Source organism: Eptatretus burgeri, chromosome 16 (assembly GCF_056783735.1).
Source record: "Eptatretus burgeri isolate ZD-2024b chromosome 16, Ebu_testis_v1, whole genome shotgun sequence".
In the NCBI taxonomy this organism is placed as follows: Eukaryota; Metazoa; Chordata; class Myxini; order Myxiniformes; family Myxinidae; genus Eptatretus; species Eptatretus burgeri.
In genome coordinates this window covers 38,982,838-39,003,656 of record NC_140976.1, presented here as the reverse complement: position 1 = coordinate 39,003,656, position 20,819 = coordinate 38,982,838, and the positions used below count along the sequence as shown (strand labels likewise).

Sequence of the window (20,819 nt, the reverse complement as noted above, 5' to 3'; positions counted from 1 at the left end):
GAGATGAAAAGATCATGATTTTTGGGTGGGGGATAACTTGAGATGGTGGTGAACAGCTGTCTTGAAGACCTGGAGGGAGGAAAGACATTGAAGAGAGTATGGAAGGTGGTTCCACAGGTGGAGAAAAAAGAGGAATGAATGAGTGGAGGTGAGCAGTGATTCTGTAATTTGGCAGTTTCACTAGAAGGGTTCTCTGGTGACCTCGTGCATCCTGCAGATACCTGAGAGGGGGGGGGGGCAAATCACGGAGTGGGCAGAGGGTGCAGGTCTTTGGTAGTGTATATCTCTTTCTCTCTCTTTCTTTTGATTTTCTTTACATCCATTGGTCAATCCAATCTGACATCACTGAGTAATTGTTGGGCTATGCTAATGAGGCATATTTGCTTATAGTATCATTCACGTGATATGGTGGAACACATTATAAAAGGCCTTGTTGAAAGTCTGTGTTTTCAGCTGATTTTAAACCTGCTGTTGAAACCTTTGAGGTGAACGTTTTAAATGTTGACTTCTACATTTCTTCTTTGGGGTTGTTGTAAAGTTTAATGAAATATTCTCTCTCTCTCTCTCTCTCTCTCTCTCTCTCTCTCTCTCTCTCTCTGTCTCTGTCTCTGTCTCTGTCTCTCTCTCTCTCTCTCTCTCTCTCTCTCTCTCTCTCTCTCTCTCTCTCTCTCTCTCTCTCTCTCTCTCTCTCTCTCTCTCTCTCTCTCTCTCTCTCTCTCTCTCTCTCTCTCTCTCTCTCTCTCTCTCTCTCTCTCTCTCTCTCTCTCTCTCTCTCTCTCTCTCTCTCTCTCTCTCTCTCTCTCTCTCTCTCTCTCTCTCTCTCTCTCTCTCTCTCTCTCTCTCTCTCTCTCTCTCTCTCTCTCTCTCTCTCTCTCTCTCTCTCTCTCTCTCTCTCTCTCTCTCTCTCTCTCTCTCTCTCTCTCTCTCTCTCTCTCTCTCTCTCTCTCTCTCTCTCTCTCTCTCTCTCTCTCTCTCTCTCTCAACTCACATGGTCATTTGTTTTTTTTCACGTTTTACAATGTCATATAAATCATATAATTATCAATGCTCCATTTGAGAGCAAAATAAGTAGTCTGTGGTGGTGCTGATGCTGGTGATCAGCAAAATAATAGAAAACAGGGTGAAATGGAAGAAGTGACAGTGGATAGATTGCACTAACAGTGTTTCATTGGGACATGTTGATGCACTAAGCGGATGAACTAAGAGGAGTAGAAACAAGAGAGTAGGTAACATAGTTTACCTGTAAATGTTTTGGGATGGTGAGGGGACAGGAGGTTAATGAGGATAAAAAAAGGATTACAGGTAGGGATGGAGGATAACCTGAAGTGGTGTACTGCAATACTTGAAGCCATTTGTGAGGTCTTCAAATTGACAGTACACAAACGAAGGAAGCAGACACCACAAGTTGGAGAAGAGAGTAACAAAGGAGTGGAGGTGAGCAGTAAGCCTAAACTGTGGGAGTTTCACAAGAAGTGGGTTGCTGGAAGAACACATATGAACTCGAGAGACTGGGCGGGTACTGATGGATAAATGGGCAGAGGGAGCAAGACCTGAGGAGAGCTGATTTAATACTTGGCAGCCTTTGGGCCTGCTTTTGAAAATACTCATCATGATGAAAGGAAGTTTGTTAAAGATTCCATACAATCTAAGATCTTTTTTGTGATAATGTGTGTGTTTGCAACAATAACATTTCCCCAGAAAGCCTGTAACCGAAAAACACATGTCCAAGCTAGTTTCACTTGACTACCAGCATCCTACAGGCCTGACTTATGTGCAGGGATAAACCAAAAACATGTTCATCAGATGTCATTTTGGGGGGTTTTAATAGCCCGTTGAGCTTTACTGCTGATTTCTCACCCCCCCCCCCACCCCACCAATCCTTCCCAACCATTTACACTCAGACAAAAACAAAAAAATAAGTTACACTCAGACAAAAACTTGTCGAAATAGCCCCGTGGCTCAACCTCATAAAAGTGAGAGCCTCAAACAGGAGTTTGGATTGAACCTTTTTTGTACTTTGTGTTAAATATCTAACTATCTATCCAACCGCTTCTGCAGGGCTCAGTAAGCGAGATCTTGGCGAGACCCAAGCCCTGGACCAAGCTTACAGTGAAGGGAAAAGAACCTTTTCTCAAGATGAAACAGTTTTTGTCTGATGAGCAAAATGTACTGGCGCTACGTGCGATCCAAGTCAAGCAACGAGGTGAGGTCTTGCTCCTTACGTTAACCTGTTCTATTCCTAATCCCAAAAACGTTGCCTTTGTAATCTGAACACTTTTTCCAAAGCTAAGAAGCAGTTTCAAACTTTATGGCCTTTGTGTTTTAATATACAAGGTGTGTAACATACCCCCCTTCATCTGACAGTATGGTGGAGAAATAGCGAACTTACCTCTGAGCTGTCGGATCTGGGTTAGATTCTTGACCTGACTACATACTATCAGATCGGTGCTTCACAAGCAGGGCATTGCATCACATCATAAAGTGCACCCTCACGCCGATGGAGGTTAAGCTGGGGAATTGTTTGCTAGCTTTGGTCGGTGGACATAAAAGATCCCTCCGTGTCTCTTACGAAGAGTAGGCTAGTTAACACCAGCACCCTGGACAACTCCCAATTTTTTTCCACAGGTATTTATGGACTGGCAAGTGGGTTAGTGAAAGCCTGGGGTCAAAAACCTTCTATGCTGACCCCACAAGAATGTGTAAATAGTTGGGTCTGTTAAAGAAGATGTAGGAGTAGTAGTAGTATCTAACACTTCAGTGAGACTGAAAGTGAAGCAAAAATCGAATTTCAAAACCAATACCAATCAATAGTCACCTACCAGTTTCACCGGAGGGAACTATAGGTTTGCTCTCCATTTATCCATCCGTCCTTCTGTCCCACCTGTGGTTTTTCTGACTTTTTCCTCCATATCCCTATGACCTATTCAACTGAAACTTGGTGCATGGCTTTGTTATGATAAGTTACAGAACAAGCTCGAGTTTCAGGGCGTTTAGTCAATTTCTCACAGAGTTATGCCCTTTTTGGACTCAGAAAATATGACACGGTAGTGGACTTGAACCACAAAGCAATTCTCACTCTTTTTTATTTTTATTTTTTGTATACAATCTTGAGGCTCGTATGAGAGCTAACACATGGAATGTACAACAAGGGGAGCAGGAGACAAGAGGGGCGGGAGAGGGAAGAACAAAGCAGCGAAGCAGAGACATGACATCTGTGAAAGGGAGAGGGATGGGGAGGGGTACATGGGGTAAACAAGATGGACACTACAGGGACTTTCAGGAAGGAAAACGGAATTTGAAGGAGGTGCGTTTGGGGTGGATTAACGGGGGTGGAAAAGATCGTGGTTTTGGATGGGGGAAGATAAGAGGTGGTGGTGAACAGCTGTTTTGAAGACCTGGAGGGAATAGTGGGATTGAAGAGAGTGTGGGAGTTTGTTCAAAAGGTGGGAAAAAAGAGGAACAAATGACTGGAGGTGAGCAGTGATTCCTGATTTTGGTAGTTTTGCTTGAAGGGAGTTGCGAGTGGACCTTGAGCACCCTGTGGAAATATGGGGGAGGGGTGGGCAGAAGGGGTGACAGATCACAGAGAGAGGCAGGGGGCGAGGTCAGAGAGGAGACGGTGGAAGACAGAAAGACGACCGACCTGCCTGCGGTGAGAGAGTTTGAGACCCAAAGACTCGGCCTCATCGCGGGAGATACCAATAATCCTAAATGCCTTGGTTTCCACAGCGTGAAGCCAAGAAAGGTGAAAATCAGGAGCACCAGCCCAGAGGGAAGAGCAGGACTCGATCATGCTGCGGACGAAAACTTTGTGTGTGGTCAGGAGCTCAGGTGTGCCAAGGAAGGACTTTGCACGACAGAAGATGCCCAGTCGGCGACTGGCTTTGGAGGCCAGCTTAGAAATGTGGCTTTCCCAGGAAAGATCATGACAGATAGTGAGACCCAGAAGCTTGATTGAAAGGACTTCTTCAAGAGGATTGTTCAGAAAGTAGATGGGGGAGATTTCCAGATGGTCCTTTCAGAGAGACAAAGGGAGAGTGTGAGATTTGTTAGGATTGAAATAAATGTTCCACGTGTTGGACCAGCTTGTGATTTCATCCACATATGCAGAGAGCGAAGAAGCTGCTAGTTGCCGATCTGAGGGATGGCAGATGGTATGGCAGAGGGTGGAGTCATCGGCAAAGAGATAAAGACGATTTTCCAGAGTCGGAGAGATCATTGATGAAAACCAGAAAAAGAGCAGGGCTCAGAACACTGCCTTGAGGAACTCCAGCCTGAACAGGAATAGAAGATGAGAGAACTCTATTAAGGGCCACACGTTGGCTGTGATGGGAGAGGAAGTCTGTGAGCCATTAGTGGAGATGGTCTTGGATACCATAGGAAGAGAGTTTGGTGAGCCGGGCAGGGTACCAGACCTGTCAAAAGCACGCGATATGTCTAGGAAGATGGCTCTAATTTCATGTCCGGCATTGAGGACCTCCATCCATTGTTGAGAGAGCAGAAGCAGCATATCCAGGGCAGAGTGCCCTGGTATGAATCGAAATTGATGATCGGATATCAAGCCATTGGAGAAGAGGAAGGATTTAATGTTTGAAGCGATGATGGATTTCATAACCTTGCTGATGATTGGGAGAATGCTGATTGGTCTGAAGTTGCAGGGATCTGTTTTTACACCTTTTTATGCAGAGTGGTAATGTTTGCTGATTTCCCAGCAGATGGCAGATGACCTTGAGCAAATGAGAGGGTGAAGAGAACAGAGAGATGGTGAGCAAGAGCAGAGGAGCAGGTTTTTAGGACATGTGGGCTGATGCCGTCTGGACCGGTTGCAGAATCTGAGTCGAGGTTTGACAGCAAGCTCTCCACCTTGTCAGAAGGAAAGGACACAGAGTCCAGGGACAGCTGGGTGCGACTGGTTAAAGTGGGTACAGAAAGTACTCTTCTTTTCTTATTATTTTCTTCAGTTTTCACTTTACTTTGCGTTGAGAAAATAAACCCACCAGTAAGAAACTCAACGAGGATGAAGCCAGGTGTAAAGGCCCATTTGCAGGCTTCGATCGCCATTTTGCATAATGAATGAAGACTTAGGCCAGCACGTAAAGCAGTTCGCACACTTGTGATCATTATTTGTTCCTTCTCAAGCATTTGTTTATCACATTTTAATTTCACCCAAAAGTTTCACAAAGCCGATAATGTCTATACTTATTGGACCATTATATTGCAACACAACATAATTTTTGCTCTTCAAAATATAAATATGAACAGCTAATTCCATTGCTAGCGACACATCATTGACTTTGTGCGTCGGAACTTTATTGAGACCTCTCCTGGGATCCATTTCACCTTCAGAAATTACACGATGACCGATATATTTTGAAAACGACTCATTAATTTGATGTCTCATCGGACGGGTTGAATGATTGATTACATTTTACTGCAAATCAAAAAACCTGCATGTCTCTTCGGCCTCTTGGCTTGTATTTCCCAGCCATTTCCCCCCTTCTTTATCCCCCTCCCTCCTCCCGTTCCTCATATCATACTTTATCCTCTCCTTGCGTAAAGGCCATTCCAAGGCAGTTTCAGTTGCAGTGTGTAACAATAATATAATAGCGGCAGATATTTTAAAATTGAATCTGGAAATTTTGAAAATGCCAATGGACATTTCAACTAAATGTAAAAAAAACAACTTTGTCCTGATGAAAAACGCAATCCTTGTGGCCATGAAATCGAATATTCTTGAGCACAGGTTTACTATGTCCCGTGCTTGCTGTTTTTTGACGGACAGAGTCACGCCATGTTTTCATGAATATATTTTAACGCTGTTTACTCTACGCGTATTTTGTGCTGGAGTAAGTTTTAATTTCCTTCTTTGGGTAGCATTTCGCATCAAAGCTCACAATGTTATTACACATTTGGAAGACTTACTTTACCTTTTTTTGAAACTATGATCTAAGGCCCATGAATGCATTACACGCAGGACAGGAACATTTGTAGACGTTAATGTACTTTTGCATTGTGGTTTATAAGTACACAGGTTTTGTTCTGACAGGATGATGCGGAGGTAGCGGGTGCACTTACCTTTGAGCTCTCCCATCTGGACTCGATTCCTGACCCGACTATACTGTCAGATTGGTGTTTCGCATGCAGCGCGTTGAATCACAAAGCGCACCGTCCCTCGGCTAGACGTTAAATTGGGTATCCCATCTGCCAGCATTAGTTAATGGACATCAAAGATCCCACAGTCTATTTCGTGAAGAGTACGTAAGTTATGGCCGACACTCTAAACAAATTGTAAATTCCTGTCCAAATCAACTCCAGTTGAATGTCATGCCTAGCCAGCTGGTTTGTGAAAGACTTGTGTCAAAAACTTTTCTCAATGGACTCCACAAGAAGAATTTAATTGCAGCGGAGAAGTAAGAGGAGTAGTAGAGAGTATATAGGATTCAAACCTGGGATTCCAGCCTCTTATGAACATGGTAAGATAAAAATGCCAACTAAGCCAACCTAACTCTGGATTCATACCTAATGGGGAGAAAGAAGACTCCAGGATTTTCATTTAAACTCGTACTTATTGAATCAATTTATTTATTTGGACATCAGATGAATAGGGCATCATAAAAATGTCTTGGTCATTGCTGATGGCAAAATGCCATCCGTGGAGAGGTCACAAGACTATGCCAACACCCAAAGTCATTCATGTGTCCATGTTCTCAGCAACAATGACAACTTTATGTGCAAACTGAGATGCAATAAGTAAATTATATTTCCGTTTGAGTTGACCAGTGTCCTCAGAAAATACTTGATAACCCATAAACATTTTCTTGAGGAAAGTTATTTGAAGCGGTGAAGCCACCTCAGTATTTGGCTGTCCTTCCTTCCATCTAACCATCCATCAAAAATGAAGAAGAAGAAAGAATAAACGATAATTCAAAGGGTTCTAAGGGGGTTTAAAGGGTAATTGTAAAGTGTTCTAAAGGATCATTCTAATGGGTTTCGTTCATTTCTCGACTTTGCCTATTTCAGATTAAAAATGCCAAACTGAACTGCTTCCATCGGACAAGAGTGAGATTTTATTTTTTTGTAGCATTGTTCCAAAACCATCTCTTGCAGATACCAATGTACTATTTACTTTGAGATAGTAGAATTCCTTTGAATAATAAGCTCATCGCCATGTTTCTGAGAGGGTTATTGCAAATAACAGAAAAGTTTGCCTTGAAAGTTTTGGGGTTTTTTTATGAGGACACCCTGAATTTGCTTTATAGTTTTGTATGATAGGCAAGTCCTCTTTAAAAATTAAATATTTTGACACCTGGGCGATATTCCTTTGTCCATGTCAATTTGCATCCAAAGGAGAATCGTAAGTTTTGTCTCTTTTTCTTTCATATGCAGTGCATGGTTGCAGGTGGCACCATTTGCTATAGGATGCGACTGTGCCACGAATACAGTGCCACCTGTAGGTTGGAACAGGAATTTGGAATTTGTTCAGGTCTGCTACGTGATGGATCACCTACTCTTCGAGAAGGATACCATGGGATCCCTACCGTCCACCAACTAATGCTAACGTTCATCTAAGGGACGGCGCAAACATTTTATGGTTCACCTTGCCTACAAAATATCAGGATCACAGTATATAGCTTGGTCCAGATTCAAACCCAGGGTAGACAGCTCAGAGGTGAGTGTGCGTACTGCTAAGCTATCCTGTCAGCCCATGGGTTTTGCCTCTTAACATTATGAAGTGAAGTTTAATGTAATGTTAATATTTAAATTCTTAGTTTTGTTTTTTTCTTTTAAACTGAGGTTTGTTTCACTTTCAACAATCCAAAAAGAAAATGCCAACTGCTTTGTATCTTTTGATCACAGTTTTAGCCCTTAGGGGATGCAAAGACCATTCAGAAGCCTTGACCTTGACTTAATCAGCTTTCATATGACATTTTCTCAGCTTGGATGCAATTTTGAACCGTTTAATAAAAACTAGTACGGGCCCGTAGGTGCGGGCCCGTAGGTGTGTGCCCGTAGGTGAGTGCCAGTATGTGCAGCCCTCTCTCGCCCCCTCTCTCTTGCCCCCCTCTCTCTCCCTCCTCTCTTGCCCCCTTCTCTCCCCCCTAGTCTCACCGTTCCTCTCTCCCCCCTCATCTCTCGCCCCTCTCTCTCGCCCCCACTCTCATCCCCCCTCTCCTGTCATCCTCTCTCGCCTCCTCCTCTCTCCCCCTCTCTTGCATTGTGACGCCCCTCTCTCTCACCCCCTCTCTCCCTCCCCTCTCTCGTCCCCCTCTCTCACCCCCTCTCTTGCCCCCTCTCTCCCCCCATCTCTACCCCTCTCTCTCCCCCTCCTCTCTCGCCCCTCTCTCTGTAAATGTATTCACAAATGTCTACCAAGCACAACAATTAATTCAAACCTTTGGAAAAAACAGCTTTCAAACCCTTGGGAAACAGCTGTTTCCCTTGGGAAAATTCAAACCTTTGGATTGATTAATAATTTGAACAATTAATTCGAACCTTGGGAAAAAACAGCTTTCAAACCTTGGGAAACGGATAAAGAACGATATCAAACCTTGAAAAGGCACATACTCAGGTCCCCAGCGTCGATTGTGACGTCATACCAAACGAAGAAGAAGAAGAATTGTGACGTCAGTCGTGCAAAAAAAAACAAAAATAAATAAATATTAATTGTGACGTCATTTGTGATGTCATAGCACCGTGTCCTGTCATTGATCGACAGATAAATGGCCGTAACTTGGGAACCGCTCGTCCGATTGATATCAAACCTTTAAAAGGCACATCCGCGGGACCCCGGCAATATTCCTGGCAAGTTTCAATCAGATCGGACCATCAATCGTGCAAAAAAAAATAATAATAATAATAATAATAAAAAATAAACATTCATTGTGATGTCATTCGTGATGTCATAGCACGGTGTCTTGTCATCGGTTGACAGATAAATGGCCGTAACTTGGGAACCGCTTATCCGATTAATATCAAACCTTGAAAAAGCACATTCGCGGGTTCCCAGCAATATTCCTGGCAAGTTTCAATCAGATTGGACCGTCAATCGTGCAAAAAAAAAAAAAGATAAATAAATAAACATTAATTGTGACGTCATAGCACCGTGTCTTGTCATTGGTCGACAGATAAATGGCCGTAACTTGGGAACTGCTCGTCCGATTAATATCAAACCTCGAAAAGGCACATCCGCGCGTCCCCAGCAATATTCCTGGCAAGTTTCAATCAGATCGGACCGGCGGTCGTCGAGAAACGGCGGTTGCAGACAAACAGATGGACAGACAGACAGACAGACACACACAGATTGCTGGAATTATAGATAGATACATGTTAGGCTGTTCAAAGTTGAGCTTTTCAAATAACCGTTTTGACACTCCACTGTTTAACACTGTGATTTTGATGCAAAATGGTTATTTTCACAAATTATTCTAATCATTCCTCCAGCAGTAATCTTCAGTATACGTAATTATCATAACATGACGTTGTTGTTCATCACTATCTGCTTTGTATGTTTCTGTCTTTCAATTTAAAATGGAAAAAGAAATAAAACAGCTCAATTATTGGTTTACTGATGTGTGGGTCTACGAGACACGCAGACACTAACATACTGCGTCGTCGTACCCCGATAGTCCCAGCCAAGCCTTTTTAATTGAGCAGATTATGCGGCCACAGATGGTGTAATGACAACGATAATGGGAAAGAGACACTTGTACAGCACCTTCTAGATGATAGAAATTATCACAGCATTGTTTTCACCCACGAGGGGAAAATCCTCACCACAGAGAGAGGCTAAGAAATGAGATTCTTATCACCCAACAATAAAAATTAAAAAATAAAAAAACCTAATCTTCATTCTGTGGAAGGAAAGGGCTCATCTCGAGGCTTTATCCATCTCACCATTGCATCTAAGCTTGCGACCCTCTCCCGTGTGCAGGCAGCATCACCCCACGGATAAAAACACCAGACAGTGGTTCAGACGATGCCATCAAGAATATCTTGGAGCAAGCTAAGAAAGAGATTCAGGCACAGAAAGGTTTGTATTTTGGAGCAGTGCACTTGACCTCAAGTGCTCTGGCAGCCGTTACCCCCCCCCAAAAAAAATCACGTTCGCTCTCGCCCGTCATTTAAGCAAGCAACAAAACTGTTACTCGCTGAATTTATTTCTGTTTGAATGAGCTTTTTGTTCATCGAGTTTGACTGTCAGCTGGGCTCATTGTATTAATTTCAGTATATTTGAAACTTGCTTTTAAAAGTAGTAGCATTTACAGTTCGGCACTGGGGTGGGGATTATGGAGCGCTGGAGGGAACGTGTTCTCAAGGAATGCGAGTTACTTGGAATAAAAATGACCTCGCATGACAAAACTGCTCAAATTTGCATTCAATCTACTGTTCCTTTATTATTTTATTCGTTCTTTCATTTAGAAACTTTATGCTTCATCCACCTTTAACTTGCAAGTGGCAGTATCAATCCTGGTATTTTGTTCATCAGTGATGGGCCTTTGAAGTCGGGATTATACACAAACGTTTATAATCTTCCACCCAACTCTATTAGCTGGCCAGCCTCTGCTTTATGAACATTTTATTCTTGTTATTTCTCAGGAAGTCTGTGATCTTGATGACTCTGTTTCTTGGAATCTTTTCCACGCCATCCCCTCCCCTACCCCAAATACAACGACAATGATAACATTTATTCAACGTTGAAGTTTGGCTGTTTCTTGAGTTTTGCAATTGTCATATTGCCGGCACTTGGAATTTTTTGTGAACATAAATAAAAATAAAAATATAAACAATTGATTTCAACCCTTTGTCTTGGCATGCCGTTCTGCCTGCTTGAACCACGTGCTATTTTCCCTCTTGCATCTTGTCACCAATAGCAGAGCAGATCTCGATGCCGTCACCAGTTCCAGAGCATAGCAGCTCTGATGATACCATCCGATCTCTGCTGGAACAGGCCCGGCGTGAGATGGACGCCCAAAGAACAGCCATGTTGCAAGCTGAAGCTGTGGCTGATGGTACACCTGTGCCTGCCACAACCGCAACGTCTTGCTCTTCCTCTTCTTCAGCATCGTCGTCTTCATCGTCCTCGCTCTGTTCTTCATCCTCTTCGCTTTCCGAACCCACCCAGCATAGCCCTGCAGCGGGTGCCGCTGCAGTTGGCCGGGGCCCAGAACCACAAGGTGATGGTGGCACAGTGGCAGATGGCAGCAGTGGTAGTTCTGGTTCCACTCAGGCACATGCAGAATTCGTACAAAACATAATTCGCCGTGTTAAAACAGAGCTTGAGGATGGGCGCCCTCAGCCTTGCACCAAACACCGGCCTTCTTCCGTTGCTCAGGCTTTCTACTGCCCACCTCCCACGTCGCCAATCCCATCCACAGCTTACTATCGTGCAGAACCCTTTCGGCCCTTCTCAACGGGCCCACCCGATAGTCAAACTCGACGAGTGCATACAAAGGCGGTCATGCCCACTGAAGGACAATACGAGGGAGTGTCAAATGAACCAACGAGGGGATGCTCCGAGATGGGACCTAGTGTTGGGGAGGCCGGTACACCAGCAACAACAGTGGGTGGTTCACTTCTTGGAAAACCGCCACGTCCCTGCATTCCCCCACTCACACCTGAGCAGTACGAAGTGTACATGTACCGTGAAGTAGATACCGCTGAGCTCACTCGCCTGGTGAAGGAAAAACTCACAAAGAATGGCATCTGTCAGAGGGTCTTTGGGGAGAAGGTGAGTTGTGGTTGAGTGGTAGAAAAGGAAAAGAGTGGAGGAATGGGTTTATTATTGTTGGAAAAGACGGCATTATTTCCAAAAGCAGTGTTTACTGAACTATGTGGGTTGTACTGGTGGTGTAACAAGTGCCCTTTTTGTGCCTGCAGGTGCTGGGGCTGTCCCAAGGCAGTGTTAGTGACATGCTGTCACGGCCAAAACCCTGGAGCAAGCTGACACAGAAAGGGCGTGAGCCCTTCATTCGCATGCAGCTGTGGCTCAACGATGACCTACCTGTCTCATCTACAGCAGAGGCCTCGCCCTCTAGCCAAGGTATGACCTAGTACAGAGCAGGATTGTATAACTGCAGTTCAAACATAAACTGAGACAGATCACTACAATGCTGCTGCAGCTGATCCTAAGCAAGATGGTGTGAAGCTGCGGGATATCTTTTATCTTCTGAGACGTCAGGGCTAATGTAAGATGGAATGTTGGCTATGATGTTTGCCAGAGGCCATGATAATGAAATGACAGCCTCCCTCACCCTTTCAGACAATCCTCCTCCAACCCCTTTCTTTGGCTGCAGTTCATGTGGCTGCACACAAGCCCCAGTGAGTTCGGATAAAGAGGCATGTCCGAGCTTCATCAACACGCGCGGCAGTCGCGCACACCCATGGCTGCAGTCCCAGCCCACTACACCTATCAACACTGCCCGTAATCCATGACGCCCATTAACACTTTACCTCTAGCCGACCAGCATTTTGGGAGAGAATCACATCTCATGGTTTACTGGTGCCTGGTAAAGTTTTACTTCGCAATCATAATGAAGGCCCAGGAAAGAACTGTCATTGTTGATGTTCTCTTGAAATTGCAGTTAACACATTGGGGTTTTAGTGGGAGGGTGAAGTGCAGGCAGGGGTCGAAGAGAGGGAACTACCCAGGGAGATAGGAAAGCCGTAAAGTCTTTAGAACGCGCTAATGGGGCTGCCGTTGCTGCTTCCACCGTTCCAAACCGATTTCGGGGATTATTCTGCCACAGAGAGACAAAATCTGAATTTGCTACAGGCAAGAGCTCAAAACAGGCTTCTTGCCCTGAGCCACATGCACAACAGATTAATTTAGAAAATGAGGCTTCCTCTTAATGATCGTTCAGTGATTGGGGTTCAGTGATTTTTCTACCTCTGAGTGTTCCGATGGGACGAGCTATTGGCACAATAAACATGTACAGGCGGACGTTTACGGCGCCTTGCAGTCGCTCTGGCGACGTCTTTGAATGACTTTGGATTCAAATGGAGCCAGAGATTCGGGGCAAACCCGTGCAGCCAAACCTCGATTAAATTAGCGGAAATGCCGCGTGCGTAATTTGGTGCCTTTGGGGTCAAGCTCATAAGGTCAACGTCGTTAAGTTTATTTTTGTAGTTGGAGAGGAAAAGCCTCGGCCTGTTTCATTGCCTAGTGAACATCAAAGCATTGATATTGTAAACAATCACCCACAATTATAGCGATCTGGGGAGGCACAGACATTGCAGATGGATACTGTTATTAAACTAAGAATATGACATTTGTCTTTGTCTCCTCCTGCTTGCTAAACTTACCTCTGCAATCCCTACATCTCTGCTGCTCTCTATGAGTATTTCCAGATGATTGTTCACCAAAGTTTCTTCCGTAAACTCATCTATTTGTGATTGTTTTTAAAAAGTTTCTCTAACAATTAAAACATCATCATGTTCCACCGAAATGTCTTTTTCACTGCTTTCAAACACATAACTACCTTGTAGAATCCATTACCAATTTATACTGCGATGTTAAACAATCTCGAGGAATTATTTGCTAAAATACAGTCACCGCTGGATTGGGAGCAAACGGCTGAAATTTGCGGTGTTTTGATTTACTCGTGAGAGTAACGGCTCTTCTTAGCAGAGTGCCCCCACCACGAGCCGACATTTCTGGCCAAGGGAGCCACAGGAAGAAGCAGATTAGCTTTGGCTTTCCTGTCGACCACCCCAATCTCCACCGCAAGAGTGGAATCGCAGCTCTGTATATCTGTGTGTCTCCCGTTTCCAAAATTCTGTCACACATTCTTTCAATCAAAACATCCCTGCCGCAGATGATGCATCGTCTAAATTGACAGACAGTTTTGTATTCCAAGACGTTTGTAACGCTGGATGTTTGTTTTTATTGTGTAACATTGTGATAACCTACTTTGCACCATGGGTTTATGCACATCAATGAATACTACTTGTTTGTTTCACTCTTTGGTTCTGGAATAATCCCGTTCATCGGTTCTCGAATTTTGAGTTGGATGTTATAACGTGGCATTTATTTATTTAGTTGTGGTTTTCGGCCTGGCTCGCAACCTTGTTCCTTTGAACGCTTCACATAAACTTCAATCTCAAAGAACAAGAATAAGTTTACGTAACTTTTTTTTTACTTTACATCCTTGCATAAAAAGAAATGCACCATGAGGCAGAAAGTGCAAATTTGTTTGCTTCGTCATTTTTTAGGAGCCAGACATGTGTTGCTTTTATGGGGTCCCTGATTGGTTGTGAAATACATGCGATGTAAAGAGTAGGCCAATGTGTGTACCATTACCCTAGAGATAGTCGGACTTCCTGTTGCGCCGGTACCCTCGATGTCATCTGACTTCCTGTTTCGACGGTACCCGAGACATCGTCTCACTTCCTGTGATGGAGGTGGAACCTGCCCAGCGTAAAATTCCTAGCTATGGAAACATTCACGACTCGTGGTTAGCACCCCAATGGTCCTCCTGAGGGGGTTGGGAACAAAGAACCACTGTTTGGTTACTTGTATAAAATAATTGGTTAATTCGTTGATTAACTTGATCTCTATTCATTTAACATTGGTAATATAATATTTAAAACTAATATAAACATTATTATCATTACTGTGAAGTCATCTCATAATTTGATATCTGCCTGACTAATTGAGTTTAGCTTTTAACCTTTTGTTATCCATTGATCAAGTTAAATAGGCATGTCCGAACGTTTATTTGCTTTGTCGAATATATCACATTTAGTGGTTTCAGGGGAATGTGAGCGCATTGAAGCTAACTGCATCACAATTACATTTTATTTTCTCTCGTCTAATAAAATGAAAGTTAGGATTGACAGAGGAGCTTACAGAGTGAGCTCAAATGATGGTTCCAAAGATTAATATATGAGTGGTATAATATTTCAGTCGTTAGTGCCCTTGCCATTGAGTTTTCTATTCTGGGTTTGATCTGCGACTGGGTCAGACTAATTTGAAACCTCTCTCTCATGCCCTGAGGAAGGGTTAACGCCAGAAACGTTGGCTTCTCCGTGCTTCCCATGGCAGTTAACATAGCTCGATCAACGTTCTGTTGATTTTGTCCATTAATCTGAAAAGCGTGGTCCCTTCGCAGTGCGAGTATGGGGCACTGCATCTCGGAACACACCAACAGCTCGCTGCTAACCGTAGCTATTCCACAGTAGTGTTTTTCGAAAGGAATGTGCAGTTGTGTGCCAGTAGCCTCGGTAATTTCTCACCTCGGCTTTTTACCCGCATGATAAGCGCAACCTGCACTGGATGGAAATGTTGGGATGTGGATATGGCACAAAAATTGTGGGCCAAATGGCCCTTACCTGTATCCAAGTTTATCTTTGACAGTGTTCAATTGCTTTCTCTCAATACCAATATCAAGCAATCTGCAGACAACCAGCATTTCGATTGCTACCTTCCTCTGTGCAAATCAGCTTTCCCAATAACCTGCCTCCATTGTGGCCTGCACACACTAAACAATCGCAGGTGTTTTCATTTTTCAACTCTTGTGTAGATGAACGTGGCAAAGCAAATTAAACCCAGCCTCCATCTTGCACCCAGAGACCTGTATTATGCTTTGGACAAGCTGTAGCGATCAAATGCATTTTGGGAACTCCAGGAGAACTACTCGATGGTGATTTGGTTAACTTTTTAGCAATCCTGCAGGGGCTCAATGTACGTCTTGATGTACTTGCAAAATAATAAATGAAATGAAATGCAACTCATTTTGAGGGCAGACTATGACAGTTCCTTCACAAAAAGATCATGCAGAACTCGATACAAACATGTAAAAGATGGTTTTAGTTGAGAAGATCCATATTCAATAAATGAAGGCACCACCAATACTTTGCATTGGGCACACAATACTTGCACAATCCTGGATGAGCACCACCCGGCGGTAAAAAAAAAAAAATTCCAGAACCGAGCCTTGCCTGCAGGACACCTTGTTCTTGTTGGTGGCTCCTTCATTTTTCAATATCTATATTGAAACAGTATAATTAACTGGAATGACAGTCGGTAGAGCGCATACCCCCTGCCAGTCTGAACATTGTCTATTTTGTACTCCACTGATGGGCCGGATCTGCATCCGTACCTTCACTAAAATCGAATCGACTTGTTCTTGTCATCTAACCAACTCATCCACCTAGTTTTGTCATAACTCGTCCACAACAGTTTTAAATGTCATATCATTATATATATATATATATATATATATATATATATATATATATATATATATATATATATATATATATATATATATATATATATTGGCCCCATCTCTCAATGGTAAAGAATCACTTAAAATATTAAAATAGTGTCGGATCTGGATCTTCGCCAAACTTGAATCAATTTGTTCTTGTCACACAACAACCAACTTGTCCACCAAGTTTTGTTCAAATCTGTCCATAACTTTTTGAGATATCGTGCTATTTATTGCTTTTGGCCTGATCTCTTTTCATTGTTGAAGAATCCCTTTCAAAAATTCTCGTATCCGGATCCACATTCGGATCGTCATCAAAATCGAATCAATTCGTCCTTGTCACGCACTCAACCTGTCCACCTAATTTTGTCTGAATCTGTCCATAACTTTTTGAGAAATCCTGCTCGCAGACAAACAGACAGATGGAGGTGAAGACATAATCTCCATCCACCTTCGGTGGTGGAGGTAGTTACATCGAGTTTTCCACAGAAATATTTTTTGTAAAGGGTACCAAGTGTATCTATTAATTTGAATTAAGCTCCACATTGATCCAATCACAATGGGTCACTTGTTGAGAATGTTAGGTTGATTATTTGCTAATTGGTAAATCAATAAGTTTCTCTTATTGTTGTGTTTTGACCGCTTGTGCTTGCCTTGGTAATGTACCTTTTGGAGCTAGGTCTCTGAGATGAGTTTAAAATGTGGTTTTTGCTGTGATTTGTAGTGTTGTTGTTTTTCTTTGTTGTTGTTATTGTTGTTAGGGTTTGCTTGGGGGGTTATTTTCAGGCTCAGATAGCTACAGGAAATTGCTGTATAGGATTGAGATTAAATGGTTGTGGGAACATTGTGGTAAGATCAACCAGGATAGGTGCTAAGTTTGAAGCAAAGATGACAGAAGAAATAAAAGAGTGCTATTAAATAGAGTGAACGAGAGTAAGAGAGTACTGGGCTATTTCTAAGCTTTAGGGGAATTTGCGCTCTGGCTTGGATGATAAATGGAATTGCTTTAGGGGAGCAGTTTGTAGCAGTTTGCTGTCCTAGTTGTTCAAACCCTCCACCCAAACCCCAACAATTCCTTCTCCCTTAACCCCACACCACTAACCCACCTCCCCCTTCTCTCCCGAGACTGCGTAGAGGCTGCCCCGCCTGTTCCTTGTAAACACACAGCCTGATTAACCCCAATTTGCCTGGTAATAGTGGGCTTTCATCCATCCCGGCCCGCCGCTTTGCGTGATCGGATATCAATGTAGAGCAGGCAGGAGCCGAGGCTGAGAAAAGAACGACCTCTAATCCAGTACAGCTGCAAAAAAAAAAAGTTTGCCTTCAGGCTACATGATGAATGCTGTGTTTGTGATTTTGACTACTGTATGATTTGTTTAAAAAAAAAAAAAATTATTAAAACCCTCCACACAGCAATGGGACTTAACAAAATGGCTCCTTTCTGACTTTGTAGCCTCAAAATGTGCTTTGGATTAATATCGAGCAGGGATTGAAGCCTCAAACGGTGCTCATTTGATTTCCTGCATTGCCCTCAAATTGTGCCTTTCGTAACAGCATGCAGGAAGAGGTGAAAGTTTTTGAAATATACTTGTTTCACAAAATCACCGCTCCCTCTGTGCAAAAGTCACAGCACTGCATTGATGGGGGGTCTTGTTAGGAAGCAAGACTTCACACTGCTTGTATTGACTGCAGCCATGCCAGCTTTTATAGTAAAACTCCTGCATTTCTTTCAAGGAAACTTAACACTGCAATGCACACGTACTTACAGAGGTAACCACGGTGCGATGAGAAGTGCAGCATGGCATCATGCTGGGCCTCAAGAGGCCTTCAACGAAATGCCCGCCTCCTTTCATGAAACTGTCTCTCATTGAATTAATATTGATGGGTTTATGAGCATTCCATGTACCGAAGGATGTAACTTGATTTTAGAGGAATCTGGCATAGCAATGGGGCTAATTGAGGAATTGAAGGTATCTTCATACTGTTTAAGATATAATATAAAAGGAGTATGTGCATTGCACTGGTCACTGGGTCATTGTTATGTGACAGGTTGGTACTCATTGAAATTTAACAAGCACGGTTTGTGCATAAATTACCAGCTGCTGCAGTTGAAAAAAATCACAGTTAGTTCAAAAACAGTGTGCTTTACTTTCCAATGAATGATGGAATTAGCTAGTAACGAGACAACAACACTACCTTTGTGTAACCAGTTGTTTCTCATTCTCGGCCGCAACAGCTGGGGATCCAGATCCGTGCAGCCCATCTTCTGAGCCAGCCCCAAGTCCTGGCGAATCAGTACGTAGCCTGACCGAGACCGTTGCCATAGCAACAGAGTCATTTGCAATGTCTGCGGCTCCAGCCGCCAGCGTGCCTTCGCCACAGCTGTCCCTATCCTCACCGGGCCTTGAGGCAAGGCAAGAAGAGGACCATGTGAGCCCAGCTGCCACCCCAGCCCTCAGCCTTTCAGCTATCAGCATTCAAGAGCTGGTTGCTATGTCGCCAGAGCTGGACACCTACTGCATCACCAAACGGGTCAAAGAGGTTCTCACAGACAACAACCTTGGTAACCACCATCATAGAAACCTCACATAACCTCACACCTGCCTTTCTTGTTCCAAGTAATCAACCCACAACCTTACATTACTGGACTATGCATCACTGTTAAAAGTTTTGGGCAAATTAATTTTTTTAATGGTGGATAGTACTGATTGAAATTTTGTGTGTGTGTGTGTGTGTGTGTGTGTGTGTGTGTGTGTGTGTGTGTGTGTGTATGTAGGGGGGGCGGAGAGGTGCAGGGTGGGTGATTATTTTTAAATATACTCCAACAAAACAAAATATGTGTATGTATGTATGTATGTTTTTATATACCCTCTGCAACCATCTTCTGATTCCCAAGCCACATGCCAGAGTGAGGACCAAGGCCTGATGAATGATGTATGTTGTGAACGAAACTGCCTTAGAAGAGATAGGTCTGCTTTATTCTTTGTTGCCAAATTGGAGGAGTACTTCCTGCAATTATTGGTTGGCTGTACTTTTTTCTTCTTCTTCTTCTGTTAATATAATGTGTCCCAAATGTGCTAACCTAGTGTCTTAGACGTTTGCTGTTAAAAAGTCTTTGATGTTGTAAGCATCACCAATTTTCTCAAATACTCCACTGGTGTTTTCAACTATTACAACATCATTGACTGTTATTAATATAACTTACATTGGAGGAGAAAAAAAAAACAAGCCTGCCATTGAGCAATTTTTAATTCACATTGATCAGATTCTTCAAAAACTTGTGATCACAACTCAAAGTAAACTAGGCATGAGCAACCGAGAACGGCACTCGGTAGAGCGCATCCCTCTGCTAGTCTGAACATTGTCCATTTTGTATCCCACTGATAGGCCAGATCTGCATCCATACCTTCACCAAAATCTAATCAACTGGTTCATGTCACCGACCCAACTCATTCACCAAGTTCCGTCCTAATCCGTCCACAACGTTTTGAAATATCGTGCGACCTATTGTTTTTGATCCCATCTCACAATGGTGAAGAATCACTAAATTGAAAAATTATCGGATCCGAATGTTCACCAAAATCTAATCAATTTGTCCTTGTCACACACCCAACCTGTCCACCAGGTTTCATCCGAATCCGTCCACAACTTTTTGAGATATCCTGCTCGCATACAAACAAACAGACAAACAGGAGTGAAAACATAGCCTGTTATGTAATAATAGGAAGTGTTCCTCATCATAAACATCAGGTGTTCCTCTCTACACATCAGTAAAGCTAAAAGCTCACTTTTCATACTGTAGAATCCAGATATATTAGAATTAACTGTGAGTTTAAAACAAAATGGTTAAAATTTCCATAGAAGATCGCCATAGAATTGTGTTTCTGCAGAAAGAAGGAAAATTATTGAATTAAATAGCTCACCACTCCATTTTTCAAGGTGTGTTATCCCAAGCACAACCAACAAGTAAAGAAAAACATAATCTGCAATTGACAAACCCAGGACTGGAAGACTCAAAAAGCTGTCTCACAAGGATGAGCAACACTTAAAGATAGCAAGTAGAGGTACATTAAAAATTTACACCACCCTCATGCCAAATAAATAAACAACAAATCATCCAGCACGCAACATTGCCGGGGTGCCTATAAAACAAATAAATAAATAAATATTAATTGTAAAAGAATTGATTTCTCAATTGACGAAGAGCATACCTAAACCACCACCGTTTCATCCAAATATGTAACTTTTTGAAAATCAAGTAATTAATCGAAAAATGAATAATTAATCGATGAATTGATTAATCAATAAATCAAAAATGCCTTTACAGCCAAAGCACTTGTTCACTGTTGTGTTCAAATATCAGCTTCCTAGCTCAAAAAGTGCCTGAGATATTGTCCAGATGAGAAAGAAAATAAATAAGGAATTAATATATCGATAATAATTAATCTATTAATTGATTAATCAAAAAATAAAAATCCTGTTCTTTTCAAAGCACATCTTCCCTTTTGTCCCCAAATTTCAGCTTCCGAGCTCCAAGGATGGTTGAGATATTGCCTGGACAAACGAGAAAGAAAGAAAGAAAGAAAACAAGATAGCAAGAAAACAAAC

The 20,819-nt window shown here is 42.8% G+C and overlaps 1 protein-coding gene across 14 annotated transcripts in view; it reads left to right on the top strand.

Moving 5' to 3' along the window:
* Nucleotides 1-20,819, top strand: part of LOC147010889 (homeobox protein cut-like 1) — a 379,867-nt gene that overhangs the window by 331,814 nt on the left and 27,234 nt on the right. For 12 of the 14 annotated variants that reach the window (XM_085860303.1, XM_085860302.1, XM_085860292.1 and 9 more), the window contains 5 exons: nt 2,059-2,203; nt 9,932-10,030; nt 10,872-11,728; nt 11,878-12,040; nt 18,448-18,774. In XM_085860303.1, the coding sequence (XP_085716429.1) occupies nt 2,059-2,203; nt 9,932-10,030; nt 10,872-11,728; nt 11,878-12,040; nt 18,448-18,774 (1,591 nt within the window). The remainder of the gene's footprint in view (nt 1-2,058; nt 2,204-9,931; nt 10,031-10,871; nt 11,729-11,877; nt 12,041-18,447; nt 18,775-20,819) is intronic. The other 2 variants (XM_085860296.1, XM_085860299.1) reach the window with 2 other exon arrangements.